Source organism: Ruditapes philippinarum, unplaced genomic scaffold (genome assembly GCF_026571515.1).
Source record: "Ruditapes philippinarum isolate M1 unplaced genomic scaffold, ASM2657151v2 ctg4807_1_1_1_1, whole genome shotgun sequence".
In the NCBI taxonomy this organism is placed as follows: domain Eukaryota; kingdom Metazoa; phylum Mollusca; class Bivalvia; order Venerida; family Veneridae; genus Ruditapes; species Ruditapes philippinarum.
In genome coordinates, this window is record NW_026852392.1 from 168,346 (window position 1) to 185,740 (window position 17,395).

General features: G+C 33.9%; 1 protein-coding gene across 2 annotated transcripts in view; it reads right to left on the reverse strand.

The window, feature by feature from the left end:
• Positions 1–4,287: 4,287 nt before the first annotated feature.
• The window catches only part of LOC132758884 (45 kDa calcium-binding protein-like), a 31,478-nt gene continuing 18,370 nt past the window's right edge, over positions 4,288–17,395 (reverse strand). The window contains exons 5-7 of one of the 2 annotated variants that reach the window (XM_060750602.1): positions 13,896–14,054; positions 10,610–10,785; positions 4,288–7,444 (exon numbers count right to left, since the gene is read on the reverse strand). In XM_060750602.1, the coding sequence (XP_060606585.1) occupies positions 7,268–7,444; positions 10,610–10,785; positions 13,896–14,054 (512 nt within the window). In that variant the 3' untranslated portion in view covers positions 4,288–7,267. Of the gene's footprint in view, positions 7,445–10,609; positions 10,786–13,895; positions 14,055–14,113; positions 14,273–17,395 lie in introns of both variants that reach the window. The other variant, XM_060750595.1, reaches the window with a different exon arrangement.

Consider the following 17,395-nt stretch of genomic DNA (forward strand, 5'->3'; position numbering starts at 1 on the left):
ATCCATGCTGTTCCCTATCAGTTATTAAACTTGTAATAGAGTAGGTAAGCGAACAGCATGGATCCTGATCAGACTGCGCTGATGCAAACCCATTATGTTGGTTTTGTTGTGACGCGGCTCATTTGTTGTACAGTGAGATGCATGTGTTGCCATTTTGTCTTGGTGATAATGAATTGAATTATGAAATGGAATGGGGCTTTTGTTGTCCATAATCAACAATGAAAATAAGAGAAATAAAATCCAAGAATAAATAAATTCATAAAATATACATGTCTCAATATTCGATTTAACAACAACAACAATAAAAATAATAATAAAACCACTTTCCCTAACCTGTAGTTTCTGAGTCAGGTTTTATTACGTTCCCAATTTACATCAAGAACAAGAAAGAACCAGAAATCAGACCTAACAGAAGAGGAACATAAAAGTGAGAAATAAGTGAGCTTTTATCCCCAAGTTGAGTAAATGAAAAAATAACTTCTAAAAGATTACATGATTTTTTTCAGTTTGCAGAAGTCCAATTAACTATTCTCTCTACCAAATACCTTTGGGCCTTAAAGATTCTGATATTTTTCAGCATTTTACAATGTCTAAAATATTGGAATTTTATAGCACTTTACAATGTTTAAAATATTGGAATTTTTACAGCATTTTACAATGATGACCAACTGCAATTGTTACTGCAGCTATAAAGACATTCCTTAAATGGAAATATTTAAGTTTTATATAAAACAACTGAATCCCCCCGCCCCGAGACTTTACTCAATTATAGAATCCCCCCCCCCTCGGGGAGATATAGTCAGCTATTAAAGCTTTTATGATGCAGCAATGTAACAAGAAAACAAATCATGTTGACTTCAAAGTCTATATAGTTAAACATTAAAATTTTTACATACAAAAAAAAATAATTTAATGTTTTCACAATATATACATTAAATAATTGTGGACATTTCTGTACAGATATATTACATCCTGTAATGTAGGGAGACAGAAAAAACATTCAATAACATAATGAGCCGCGTCACGACAATACCAACGTAATCTGTTTGCGACCAGCATGGATCCAGACCAGCATGCGCATCTGCGCAGTCTGATCAGGATCCATGCTGTTCCCTATCATTTTCTCTACTTGTAAAAGGGTTGGTAAGCGAACAGCATGGATCCTGATCAGACTGCACAAATGTGCAGGCTGATCTGGATCCATGCTGGTCGCAAACCCTTTATGTTGGTTTTGTTGTGACGTGGCTCATATTTAATAACCATCTTATCTCTCACCTGTCAATTGTTAAAAAAAAACAACAACAAAAAGGTAGGACAGCAAGGCTCGACTATTCTTAGTGCTTGATAGTAAAAAAAATGCTTGATACATTTACCTCCTCCTGTTTACAGGTTGGGGTCATGATGGTGAACAAGTGTGCAAAGTTTCAAAGCCATATGTCAATGGACTTTGAAAATATTTGAACTATTACAAAAACTTTAACATAAGTGGTTACGCAGACGCCGACACTGACGCCGACGCTCGGGTGACTACAATAGCTCTACTTATTCTTATCGCATAGTCGAGCTGAAAAACTTGACAATTGTTATGCATTCTTACCCGATGCTCAGAATAGCGTTAATAACCCTACACAAGGAAAGAAGGAAACCTGACATTTGTGTTGCCAAAGTGATTCCAAGTACAACATAAAGGTACAGGTCTTTATGACTTGAGGAAAATAGAATATTCATAGCAAACCAAGATTGGGTGACCTCTAAGAAGCCAAATATGAAAAAAAAGGTGGCATATTTAATTTATGTAGTTTAAATTTTTTATTGTTTATTCAACTCATAGAACTCACTGCGCTTTATACTGAGTGCTTAAAGGCCCAGTATGCTCCAAAAATACTTTCTTATTTCTCAAAAGTTTTTAACTGTTGGTGTCCCGTGTCAAAAATGCTACCCATTGGCCAATTACCTGAACCATATTTCGCTTCCGTTGCCTTTTGACAATAAGTGCAGTTATAGTAATTTAATATTTTGTAAGGAAGTCAAAGTACTACTCTACATTTTGCTATTTTATTACAAATGATTTGAGCCGCGTCACGACAAAACCCACATAATGGGTTTTGCGACCAGCATGGATCCAGACCAGTCTGCACATCAATGCAGTCTGATCAGAATCCATGCTGTTTGCTTACAAACCCTATAGCATGGATCCTGATCAGACTGCGCGAATGCTGGTCCATGCTGGTCGCAAAACCATTATGTTGGTTTTGTCATGACGTGGCTCATTTCATATTCACGGCTACTTTCTTCAGGTGATAAGCATCAAAAAACTTTTTAAAAATTATTTTCATGTTATAAAACTCATGTCTACCCTTTCTGAAGTACGAAAAATCTTTTCATTTTTAGTCATAATGTGCCTTTAAAGATTGTGAACCCTTGGTAACTAATTTTGGGGCAATATTGTATAGTTTCCAATTTTTACAATATTTAACTCCCTAGCCAAATGTGATAGCCATTTTGGGGGTCACAATTTTTTATAATGTAATTGACAAAATTTGGAGAAGGAAAAAGTCAATTTTAACAAGTTATTTATGTGAATTATACATATGCAGCAGAATATAATTACAGCATCAATGTGTAGAAGTTTGTTTTTTTCTCAAGTTTTTACAAAGATGATAGAATTATGAGATTTTCCTCTTATCTTAAACAAATGATATATTGGGAATGACCCAAACAAAATGGCAGCCAGGGAAGGTAATAATTGCTATGTGGAAAGCATTTCCTTCTGTTGCCAGAGTAAAAAGATGATTAAAACAGGTGACTAAAGAAAATTCTCAATATTCAACATCTGGTCTCATTTTTTATTTGAAATCTAATCTTGTGTATAAAGCTTGGACTTGAATAAAAAAAATGCTTGTGTGAAATAACAAGAGCTGTCGGTAGGACAGCAACGCTCGACTATTCTTAGTGCTTGATAGTAAAAAAAATGCTTGATACAGTTACCTCCTCCTGTTTTCAGGTTGGGGTCATGATGGTGAACAAGTGTGCAAAGTTTCAAAGCCATATGTCAATGGACTTTGAAAATATTTGAACTATTACAAAAACGTTAACGTAAATTCTAAGCCGAAAAAGGGGCATAATTCTGTCAAAATACTTGATAGAGTTACCTCCACCTGTTTCCAGGTTGGGGTCATGATGGTGAACAAGTGTGCAAAGTTTCAAAGCCATATGTCAATGGACTTTGAAAATATTTGAACTATTACAAAAACTTTAACGTAAATTCTAAGTCGAAAAAGGGGCATAATTCTGTCAAAATGCTTGATAGAGTTACCTCTTCCTATTTACAGGTTGGGGTCATGATGTTGAACAAGTGTGCAAAGTTTCAAAGCCATATGTCAATGGACTTTACGCAGACGCCGACACTGACGCCGACGCTCGGGTGACTACAATAGCTCTACTTATTCTTATCGCATAGTCGAGCTGAAAAACTTGACAATTGTTATGCATTCTTACCCGATGCTCAGAATAGCGTTAATAACCCTACACAAGGAAAGAAGGAAACCTGACATTTGTGTTGCCAAAGTGATTCCAAGTACAACATAAAGGTACAGGTCTTTATGACTTGAGGAAAATAGAATATTCATAGCAAACCAAGATTGGGTGACCTCTAAGAAGCCAAATATGAAAAAAAAGGTGGCATATTTAATTTATGTTCTTATTTAACAGTAAATCATCAATTCTGTCCCCTATGAGGTGTATCAGGACATGTAACACATTAAGTGCAGCCATATATCCGCTATCAGGCCATGTAACACATTAAGTGCAGCCATATATTCGCTATCAGGACATGTAACACATTAAGTGCAGCCATATATCCGCTATCAGGCCATGTAACACATTAAGTGCAGCCATATATCCGCTATCAGGACATGTTACACATTAAGTGCAGCTATATATCCGCTATCAGGCCATGTAACACATTAAGTGCAGCCATATATCCGCTATCAGGCCATGTAACACATTAAGTGCAGCCATATATCCGCTATCAGGACATGTAACACATTAAGTGCAGCCATATATCCGCTATCAGGACATGTAACACATTAAGTGCAGCCATATATCCGCTATCAGGACATGTAACACATTAAGTGCAGCCATATATCCGCTATCAGGAAACATGTAACACATTAAGTGCAGCCATATATCCGCTATCAGGACATGTAACACATTAAGTGCAGCCATATATCCGCTATCAGGACATGTAACACATTAAGTGCAGGCCATATATCCGCTATCAGGACATGTAACACATTAAGTGCAGGCCATATATCCGCTATCAGGACATGTAACACATTAAGTGCAGCCATATATCCGCTATCAGGCCATGTAACACTTTAAGTGCAGCGATATATCCGCTATCAGGCCATGTAACACATTAAGTGCAGCGATATATCCGTTCAACACATCTGATCATTTAAGGCATCCTTGATAACCCAGGCTATTTACTGTTTACCACTATTGATAGACAGTATATACAAATGTGTACCGTGGCTTCGGACGATGCACTTAAGGCGGCTAAGGAAAAGGACTTACATTTACTGTTTATATACAATGTCTGTGCAAATTTGGTTCAACTCAAAATAAACTGAGCTTTACTATAAAAGAAACAAAAATGTTACACACAGATAACGGACAGACAACAGACAGATAAAGGACAGACAACGGACAGACAACGATCCTGATATATCATATCATCTCATATGAGGTAACATGAGCTTACAAAAAAATAACATTGCACTTACAAAAACAATCACATTTTTTGTTTGATATGTTACAATGCATTGTGAAGGTATAATGGAATGTTAACAAAACACAAAAACAAATTTGTCACCGCAATTATACAAAAATTTTGGTGACATAACATCATGATGACAACATAGAAATCTCTGAGTGGTCATGAAAATTGGCATATACAGTAAAAGTACATGTATATCTTCTCTGATCGTTTAAAATTGTCCAAGTATTAAAAACTGTCTTATTAATTGTATTTAAATAAATTCATTTATCAAGGAAATAAAAATGAATTTTTAGAATAGGTACAGAATAAACATTAAATTAGGGACTTCCGAGCATCCATTGTGTCATAAACCAGGACAATTAATGCAATCAACATCCTGATAAGTTTATACTTTTGATTGCTGTGAAAACATTGCACTTAACTAATAAGGGACTTTGATATCTAATGATCTAAGGACTAAATTTAAGAGATGAAAGATTAAGAGACCTGACAAACAGATAATTTACGACCATTTAAATTTGAAAATCTTTCATAAACATAGAATTTACGACCATTTAATTTGAAAATCTTTCATAAACATAGAATTTACGACCATTTAAATTTGAAAATCTTTCATAAACATAGATCACCTGGAGAACTTGAAATAGAAAGATATTAAAATGATAATAAAACAAAGTACTAAGGATTAAATAGAAAATCAACATCAAGTGTGATTCTTAGCCTAATTAATTTGAGTTTAACTGAACATAAATCTCCAAACTTATTTTTAGTCCCATCATGGTAAAAAAATCAGTGGAGTCAATTAAGACACTCATTCTCATCATTCTAATTTATATAAAAAAAAAAAAAAAAAAAAAAAAAAAAAAAATTCAAATGTTAAAGCTTTACCAAAGAATTGTACAAACAAGAAAAATTATTCCCTCAAAACAAATACATATATAATCAAAACCCACTTTTATAACCATTTATATATAAATTTAGAACATCTGAGCCGCGTCACGACAAAACCAACATAGTGGGTTTCGCGCAGTCTGATCAGGATCCATGCTGTTCGCTATCAGTTTCTCTACTTGTAATAGAGTTGGTAAGCGAACAGCATGGATCCTGATCAGACTGCTGTTCTGGATCCACGCTGGTCGCAAACCCACTATGTTGGTTTTGTCGTGACGTGGCTCATCTGTGTTACATTTACAGCAAAGTTTTATAATAAACCAAGATAATGATTCCCACATTATTGTCACTAGTTTCTGTTACTTTAATTTCAAGTCATGGTAACTACATATTAATTAAAACCAATGGATTTACAAACATCGAGATATATTCAGCTTTCTATAACTGAATAAAATTTTGTATTTGACCTTTACCATGCTAAATATCTTAAAATTGACTTGCCCATCTTTTAATCTAGACAAAACCATTCATCATTTTTAGGTAAAATTTCAAAATAAGTATTGAATAAATGGCCAACAGTACGGATCATAATCAGATGTCACACACATGCCGGTCAGTCTTGGTCAGCACTGGTCACACGGGTACATTCAGTCTCAACATTAACAGGCTTAATTTAACCCCAGACAAAGGTAAGCCATCAAAACGGTCAGCTTTACTACATGTAATTTATAACTGATTTAAGTTGGTATAGAACACGCTTGTATATCTAAATTCTTTAAAGCCTTCAATGAGAGTAAAGCATAACTAGAGAAATTTCTTAAACTAGACTTTTATCACGTTTTTTCTTTACCCTCCATGTTATTGACCTTTAATGGATTTTATGAATTAGTAGGGAATAAAACATTTTGAATTAATTGCTATTGATGCATGTACCTTTCTGTTTGCCTTTACACTGCATTGTTTAATAGAAATTTAGATAATGTACAGATTTCTTTCAATTATGGTCCTTTGGTTCCATTACAATACTTTGGTATAGTTCTTATAATTTCAGCAATTGTGGCTTTTGTACCTTTAACCCCTACATTTTTTCTGTTCAAATCCTTGTGTTGCAAAAATTCTACAACTCTTTATTTTCATATCTAATGTCTTGTAACATAAATTATGTCAAAATGTTTTTTTTAATAGCTTACTGTTTCACATGATCATTGTTAAAACTCACTTGATGGTGATAATGTTAACAACTAACAACATTAATAACATTATCATAACATAATATATAACAAATACAGTACTAAACTTTTAATTTGTGTAACAAACTTTAACTGGTCTGATATCACCATAAAGTCACTGATTAAATTTCTCAAAGGCACACAGCTACAAAACCTTTTCCCATGTACAGTAAATGGGCCTTACTCCCACTGTTATAAATGTTTAAAATATCATATACAGTAATAAGAACTTAAATCAATATACTGTATCTCTTAAAACATACAAAAGTTCTTATACATACAAATCCCAGATTTGTGTAAAATATTGTCTACGAGTGGATTTCGACAGAATTTAAGTAGGTCAAGTTAAGTTTGTAAAAGAGTTTTAGAATTCATCATGAAGTATTCTGCGCACATTGACGATTTTACTCTGTATGAACATATCCTTGTGATTCTCGACCTCCTTCCATGACAGACATTTGTCATTATCATCGTCCATCTCCTCTAGAAGAATCTTTGTGTCGGACTTGGCGTTGTCGGGGTTTCTAGGATCTATGTAGCGCTACAACCATACAGAAAACATACATGTAGTTCTCCTTATCAATAATATTCTTATACTTGTAGTTTAAAGATTTTTTATTGTTTATTCAACTCATAGAACTCACTGCGCTTTATACTGAGTGCTTAAAGGCCCAGTATGCTCCAAAAATACTTTCTTATTTCTCAAAAAGTTTTAACTGTTGGTGTCCTGTGTCAAAAATGCTACCCATTGGCCAATTACCTGAACTATGAAAACTTTGTTTCCATTGCCTTTTGACAATTAGTGCAGTTATAGTAATGTGTTATTTTGTAAGGAAGTCAAAATACTAATTTACATTTTGCTACTTTTATTACAAATGATTTGAGCCGCGTCACGACAAAACCAACATTATGGGTTTGCGACCAGCATCAATCCAGACCAGCCTGCGCATCCGCTTACAAAACCTATAGCAAGTAGAGAAACTGATAGCAAACAGCATGGATCCTGATCAGACTGTCTGGATCCATGCTGGTTGCAAACCCATTATGTTGGTTTTGTCATGGCGTGGCTCAAATGATTTCATTTTAAGTGCTACTTTCTTCATGTGATAAGCATAAAAAACTCTTTAACTATTATTTTCATGTTATAAAACTCATGTCTGCCCTTTCTGAAGTAGGAAAAATCTTTTCATGTTTAGTCATGATGTGCCTTTAAAGATTGTGAACCCTTGGTAACTAATTTTGGGCAATATTGTATAGTTTCCAATCTTTACAATATTTACCTCCCTTGCCAAATGTGATAGCAATTTTGGGGATCAAAATTTTAAATAATATAATTGACAAAATTTGAAGAAAAAAAGTCAATTTTAAAAAGTTATCTATGTGAATTGTTAAATTCTTTCATACATATGCAGCAAAATATAATTACAGCATCAATGTGTACAAGATTTTTTTCCAGTTCTTACAAAGATGATAGAATTATGAGATTTTCCTCTTATCTTAAGCAAATGATATATTGGGAGTGACCCCAAAAAATGGCAGCCAGGGGAGGTAATAATTGTTATGTGAAAAACATCTATTTTCCTTCTGTTGCCAGGGTAAAAAGATGATTGAAACAGGTGACTAAAGAAAATTGTCAATATTAAACATCTGGTCTTATCTTTTATTTGAAATTTAATCTTGTGTATAAAGCTATAGGTCTGATGCTAAAAATATTGTTTGGATTTTAAAAAAGAATACTTTAAAATTGTTTGTATGAAATAATAATGGCACTAAATTGCCTTCAAGCCAGTGACACATGCACAAAGTCATTGCTAAACGGATAAAACCCTACTTAAAATAGCCAAATAATATAATGTTCCAGAACATTTTATTCTGTTAAGGTACATCATTCATGTGCGTAAAATAACAGAGACATTCTATGTTACAACTTTTTTGGAAATCAACCATATAATATAATAATGGAACCATTATAATTTTACTGCTGATAAATTTTATAAAAATATTTCATAACATATAGATCTATACCATTTCATAACATATAGATATATGCCATTTCATAACATATAGATCTATACCATTTCATAACATATAGATCTATACCATTTAATTTGTCAAAAGCAATAAGGCAGTATCTCATATATAATATAATATATATATAAATTGTGTTAGAAACAAGAGCTGTCGGTAGGACAGCAACGCTCGACTATTCTTAGTGCTTGATAGTAAAAACAAGAGCTGTCGGTAGGACAGCAACGCTCGACTATTCTTAGTGCTTGATAGTAAAAAAAAATGCTTGATAGGTTGGGGTTATGATGGTGAACAAGTGTGCAAAGTTTCAAAGCCATATGTCAATGGACTTTGAAAATATTTGAACTATTACAAAAACTTTAACGTAAATTCTAAGTCCAAAAAGGGGCATAATTCTGTCAAAATGCTTGATAGAAGTTATCTCTCCTGTCTACAGGTTTGGGTTTATGAATGTGAACAAGTGTGGCAAGTTTTCAAAGCCCATGATGTCAATGGACTTTGAAAATATTTGAACTATTACAAAAACTTTAACGTAAATTCTAAGCCCAAAAAGGGGCATAATTTCTGTCAAAATGCTTGATAGAGTTACCTCCTCCTGTCTTTACATGTTAGGGTCATGATGGTGAACAAGTGTGCAAAGTTTCAAAGCCATATGTCAATGGACTTTGAAAATATTTGAACTATTACAAAAACTTTAACGTAAATTCTAAGTCCAAAAAGGGGGCATAATTCTGTCAAAATGCTTGATAGAGTTACCTCCTCTTGTCTACTGGTTGGGGTCATGATGGTGAACAAGTGTGCAAAGTTTCAAAGCACTATGTCAATGGACTTTGAAAATATTTGAACTATTACAAAAACTTTAACATAAGTGGTTACGCCGACGCCGACGCCTACGCCGACGCTCGGGGTACTACAATAGCTCTACTTATTCTTATCGAATAGTCGAGCTAAAAATGCTTGATACAGTTACCTCCTCCTGTTTACAGGTTGGGGGGTAATGATGGTAAACAAGTGTGCAAAGTTTCAAAGCCATATGTCAATGAACTTTGGAAAATATTTTGAGGTATTACAAAAACTTTAACATGAATTCTAAGTCGAAAAAGGGACATAATTCTGTCAAAATGCTTGATAGAGTTACCTCCTCCTGTCTACAAGTTGGAGTTCATGATGGTGAACAAGTGTGCAAAGTTTCAAAGCCATTTGTCAATGGACTTGGAAAAATATTTTAGGTATTACAAAAACTTTAACATAAATTCTAAGTCGAAAAAGGGGCATAATTCTGTCAAAATGCTTGATAGAGTTACCTCCTCCTGTCTACAGGTTGGGGTCATGATGGTGAACAAGTGTGCAAAGTTTCAAAGCCTTATGTCAATGGACTTTGAAAATATTTGAACTATTACAAAAATTTTAACATAAATTCTAAGTCGAAAAAGGGGCATAATTCTGTCAAAATGCTTGATACAGTTACCTCCTCCTGTTTACAGGTTTGGGTAATGATGGTGAACAAGTGTGCAAAGTTTCAAAGCCATATGTCAATGGACTTTGAAAATATTTAAAGTATTACAAAAACTTTAACATAAGTGGTTACGCCGACGCTGACGCCGACGCTCGGGGTACTACAATAGCTCTACTTATTCTTATCGAATAGTCGAGCTCAAAAGTCTGGTGTATCATTTACCTTTAATTCACCTATAGTTACTTCACCATTATGATCAAAGTCAATCTGATTTCTAAATTCCTCTCCTCGTTCTTTCTGCCACTCTTTGTCGAGTCTTTTCTGTTCTTCATCATCAACATCACCCAGTGGTAGGGAAACAAATTCTTCCTCTGTCAATACTTTGTTGCCATTCTGATCTAATGTGACAAGTATAATATCTACCTTTAACTTTTCTTCAAGATATTTAAGAGGTTTTTGAGCATACAATCATTGTTTAACCTGTAACCTGCTCCAAAAGGGAACTGACAGATACATAAATAATGTAAACAGAAAAAAAAAGAAAGAGAAAAAAGTTGATCCTTCTGGGGTTTGAACCCATGAGTGCCGTTGACAGCAATTTTAACCCATTTGAATACTCTTCAAAGTGGAGGTCATGCATAAAGGTGGTCATACCTTAACAATGATATGGTCAATTTTAGCAAAATACACTTAACTAACCTTTAGTGTAGACGTCAAATTAAGGTCAAGGTCAATCAATCAAAATCAATGTCTTGTCACAACGATTGCTTTGTTCTAATTGAAGACAATCCATTCATTAATTACAAAGTTATAGCCAATTTTAGTTAATAACTGTGAAATTACAATAATATGACCTTCAACGTCAAGTTTATCAGTCAAGTTCAAATTGAGTTTTGTCTTCTTAAAACATTGTCCTTAAGGTAGCTGTGCTCAAGTATCACTATGACGACACTCATAAGCTTTCATAACTTTCTGCCCAAATCCAAAATGTATTGTGTAAATATTGTTCATAATACATAATGTAAATACATGCTTAAACCAATCTATTCATAAAAAAACAAAGCCAATAAAAGCAAAGTCAAACGAATTTCGATAATTTGCAACAGCAACATTAACAACAACATGTTTTTTTATTAGAAAAATAAAAATTGAGCTCAAAATAAAAATTTGCTTTGAATCAAATTGTCACCTTAAGCCTCAGACATGTGTCTTGTGTGAGACGCATTGTCTAATTGAGCCACAACACGACAAAACCAACATAATGGGTTTGCGACCAACATGGATCCAGACCAGCCTGCGCATCCGCACAGTCTGATCAGGATCCATGCTGTTCGCTTACAAACCCTAAAACAAGTAGAGAAACTGATAGCGAACAGCATGGATCGTGATCAGACTGCGCGGATACGCAGGCTGGTCTGGATCCATGCTGGTCGCAAACCCATTATGTTGGTTTTGTCATGACATGGCTCAAATGTGGATCAAGTTTTTACCAACTTACTTAAAAATCCATCAATATATGACAATAATAATGAACCAGATGAACACTGCAAAAACTATATTAATATGTCTCCCATATCTTCACTATCATTTTCTCTATTTTAATGTATGGAAAGTTTGTCTTTATTTCTATAAAATTGTTAATAAAAGGGTGGCTTGTAAAATAAACCATCTACTAGTTTTATTTAGAGTAATTTATGAAAATCTTAAAAATTTAACTTCTCAGAAATCAAAAGACCTAGTGCTTTGATATTTGGTATGTAAGATCATCTAGTTATCCTCTAATATTAGAGAGAAAAAAAACACATTTAAACAACATCAAAACCACTGATTCAATTTTGAAATAATTTTACACACAATTTTCCTTGGTGACAGTGTATATAGGGGCATAACTTGAACAATCTTTGTAGACGACCACTACATCATGTCGCAAACCAAATTTCAAGGCTCTAGTCCTTGTGGATTTTGACATGGAGATTTTTTAAGATTTCTCTCTATTACTCGTCATAAAACTGATGAGCCTCCTGGCTGGGCCCCTTTTTATTCTAGGTATGTAACTTGCACAAATTTTGTAGAGTACCACTAGATCATGTCACACATGAAATATCAAATCTCTAAACCCTGTGGATTTTGACAAGAAGATTTTTTTAAGATTTCTCTATAATTCTTTTCATCTAAATTGTCAGAATAGATACCTTATGTGTAGAAATACAGATTTGTTGTTTTATTACTATATAAGCTAGGCATGCAATTCATCTCAGCGAGTTCAAACATTTACTCAAAAATATATAATGTAATGATATTAATTTCAAAAAGAAGATTAAGTAAAAACAAACAATTTCTATATGAAATTTCAAAGATTAAAGCATGGGTGAGGGTAAAGGCATAAAAGTTATAAACTTTGTTATATCACTAATGTGATGATGATAAAGAACAAATGAGCCGTGTTATACACAAACATATTTGAGCCGCGTCACGACAAAACCAACATAATGGGTTTGCGACCAGCATGGATCCAGACCAGCCTGCGCATCAGCGCAGTCTGATCAGGATCCATGCTGTCAGCTTACAAACTCTATAATAAGTAGAGAAACTGATAGCGAACAGCATGGATCCTGATCAGACTGCTATGTTGGTTTTGTCATGGCACGACTAAAATATTTCACATCTGGCATCAATCCCTTAAGCATGAGAGAAAGTACAGCAACAACATATTATATGTAAAAGTAAATTGAACTTTAAAGGATAAATGTAAGGCCAAGGTGTATATGACATTTATTGATTTAGATCCTCTACTTGTATTGTTGCCAGGTTGAAAATATAGACAGCTGTTGCATTACATATTAATAAAAATGTGTAAATTTACCTACCTATTGATCTATCTTGACAATTAGCTTTGTTTCATTATGATAAAGGTAATATTCAATATATAAATATCAAACTATATAATATATTCCATCAACAACAGCCAATACAATAACAGCCGTCAAACTATAATACCAAACAAACCAATACCGGTAGCTGAAATATTCGGACATTAACATGGGAAAAGGCATAATTTTCTGCGGACTTAAAATCTGCAGTGCCATTATGAACCCTAGAGATAAAATAAAGAAATAAAGTTCCCGCAGAAAAAAGTACTTATAAAGTAACTGTCACAGTCTTATGCTTCTGTTTCAACACAGAAATTGCCAATGCTGACAAATTAATTTATTTCGGGATCTATCTTAATACAGGGAAGTTGTATACCCCATGTAAAAATTGGGGCAATCCATTTATTAAATTATCAAAGGCAAATAAAAGGTCAATCTAAAAGAAATGAATGCTACACAGCTAAGACTACCAATGATTTATAATATAAAATAATATAATATAAAATAAAACATAGAACAACAAATTCTTTCCCTTTATATAATTTGTTGCTTTTCTATCTAAAGGTAAAGCTCTACAAATCCCATGTTCTACTTGTAGCAGAGGTTAAAGGGTTTGTTTGATAATTTGTTTTTCCTACCTAACGTCTCTAGAACGGACATAGCCATTTTCAGAATATTTTGATCACTTTGCTCTGGGTGCCGAAATGCAAAGAATTCTAATTTAGACAGCCTGTTATCGTAACTTTCACCCTCCATTTCCATCCATTTATATTGGTATCTACTAATTTGATCTTGTGCTGAAATAATCACAACAATAACAATGTTAATTTGGCATCAAACATGTTGCCATAGTTACCTAGTGATTCCATTATGGTTTTAACCATGTTCTGTAAGGCTTGTTCACTTTGTTCTGGGTGTCTGAAGGCCAGGAATTCATCTTTGGTCAGCTTGTTGTCCATTGGGGCCTGATCTGCATCTGTCCATTTAAACTTATACTTGATCAACTGTTCTCTCTCTGAAAGATTTAATAATTTTTTGGTTTTTGTTTTGGGTTTTACGTCACATCGACACAGTATAGGTCATATCGCGACATTCCAGCTTTACTGGTGGAGGAAGACCTCAAGTGCCCTTCCCTGCATTATTTCAGGCACGAACGGCACCTGAGTAGAACCACTGACGTTCCGTAAGCTAGCTGGATAGCTTCCTAACATGAAAGAATCCAAAGTCCTTGAAGGGATTCGAACCCACAGCGGGTTTGAAGTCAAATACCTTACATGAAACTGTACTCAGTTCCTACAGCAGTGACTCAATGATTTCATTATAAGTGCATTATTTTATACATGTTATTAGAAAATAAGAAAAAACACCACTATTTTCCCACTGTATTGTACTGATATATATCCTCATGTTGTTACCATGTTTGTAACCTGACTTACCAATAAAGAGTATTGTATTGTACTGTACTGTATTAACTGTATTGTATTGTACTGTGCTGTACTGTACTGTATTGTTCTGTACTGTATTGTATTGTACTGTATTAACTGTATTGTATTGTACTGTACAATATTAACTGTATTGTATTGTACTGTACTGTATTAACTGTATTGTATTGTACTGTGCTGTACTGTACTGTATTGTTCTGTACTGTATTGTATTGTACTGTATTGTTCTGTACTGTATTGTATTGTACTGTATTGTACTGTACTGTTCTGTATTGTTCTGTACTGTACTGCACTGTATTGTATTGTACTGTATTGTATTGTACTGTACTGTATTGTTCTGTACTGTACTGTACTGCACTGTATTGTTCTGTACTGTACTGTATTGTACTGTATTATATTGTTCTGTACTGTATTGTACTGTATTGTATTGTACTGTACTGTATTGTTCTGTACTGTACTGCACTGAATTGTTCTGTACTGTACTCAGGGTTCTCGGGGACGCTTATTTCGGCGTCCCGGTACGCATATTTATTACAGATTGACGCAAATATTTCAGAGCAAGGATTCCACGTACGCTTAATTTTGCCTGGGGACGCATAAAATTACCGATTGTTTACAACCACAAATACACAAATACGTCAGCGCGTGTCAGTCTATAGGTAGGCGGTCCTATGCACATCGACCCGTGAAGCGATTAGCCAATCAGCGATAACGATTCCGATCATTATCACGCAATAGTGATCAGACTAATGTATACACGCGCTGTAGGCCTACATGTAATTACCAGATATAACACAAGGTGATAATTTTATATCTTTGATCAACAGTTGATTGGAAATTAGCAAATTTTACCGACAAAAGGATAAAATTATCGACTTTTTACGCCGCAAGTTTAAAGACTGTTTTCTCAAATTACAAATGAGTGTAATTTTGAATGATTGTCGAATATTTTCGGCGTTTTCTAGGCACAATTTTGCTTTAGTTTCATTCTTGCAAAAACGTTCTACAAGAGTATTAAGAATTTAAGATATTGTGCCGAAATGCCAAGACAACAAACAAAAATACACATATGCTTTTCTTTGATCCGAAAATTGATCCCGAACATCGGCGATTTCACGTTCGCCAGAAACCCTAAAATTTCGCAAAAATTCTCAGTTTCCAATCCAAACACGTGAATGAACTGTTCTTTTATTATTTAATCAACATTAAATCTTAAATATCGATCTTCAATTTGCCCCCTTTTGAAGATATTTGCTAAAATAATTGTCGATCGGATGAATCTCTTACACACTGTGTGAAGCTGTACACGATTTTCCTATTCATTCCGCTAAACGCTGCCTATATACATTTACGTTTTTTTTTACAAATATAAACTTTTTGTCTTTAGAGTGGACTTATTTAACCAGAATAAAATTTGATTTGGTATAAATGTGAAAAAAAAAAACACAAAAAAAAAAAAAAACGATTTCCATGTGTTGATGCATTATAATGAAATAATTTCATAATAAATATTAACAACAAAACAATAATTCAGAATTTTTTTTGAATAACTATAAACTTTGAAAGTCTCTTGAAGATTCAAAATATCAGCAATGCTATTGTGAGCATTGAATGACTAATCTATAAACATATTAATTGCGACGTGCTTTTGGACTCCAACTTTTTCAGGGTTGGGAGTCCATGGACTCCATGTTTTAAAGTCCTAGTGAGAACCCTGGTACTGTATTGTATTGTACTATATTGTATTGTTTTGTTTTGTACATGTATAACTGTCCTGTCCATCATTGTTTGTTTTTCTGGAATTTTAAACTTTTTTTTTCAAACATACCTTAGCGATGGATCCACATAACAGACATTTATGGATAACAAACTAGTAATTACCAATTTGTAAGTGACAAACTACTGATCCCACATGATTCTTAATCAGCTGACAGAGACAAATGTCAACTAGACTCAATCAGTCAATGTCGTAGATCAATTGTTATAGAGAAATTACGCATTGTTCAAGGACCAATCCAGTGTCGCTATGATTATAAATTTGATGCTCTCCCTACTGTCAGCTAGTAAATTGCCTACTTATAATTGGTAAGAATAATTGAGTAGTATATGAGATGTCAGCACCAAAATCTGGAAGATATTTCAGTAGTGAAAGGGGTGTCAGCATCACAATAATATCTGGAAGAATCTATAAGTAATGCAAAGGGTGTCAGCATCACAATAATATCTGGAAGAATCTATAAGTAATGCAAAGGGTGTCAGCATCACAATAATATCTGGAAGAATCTATAAGTAATGCAAAGGGTGTCAGCATCACAATAATATCTGGAAGAATCTATAAGTAATGCAAAGGGTGTCAGCATCACAATAATACCTGGAAGAATCTATAAGTAATGCAAGGGGTGTCAGCATCACAATAATATCTGGAAGAATCTATAAGTAGTGCAAAGGGTGTCAGCAACACAATAATACCTGGAAGAATCTATAAGTAGTGCAAAGGGTGTCAGCATCAAAATATACTCTGGCAAATTCTATAAGTAGTGTCAGAGGTGTCAACATAAAAATAATATATGGAAAAATATATAATAAATAAAGTGTGTCAGTATCAAAATACTATCTGGAAGAATCTATAATTCATGTAAGGGATGTCAGCATGGAAATAAATCCCCAGGTGCAAAATATATATCCTTGTATACCAG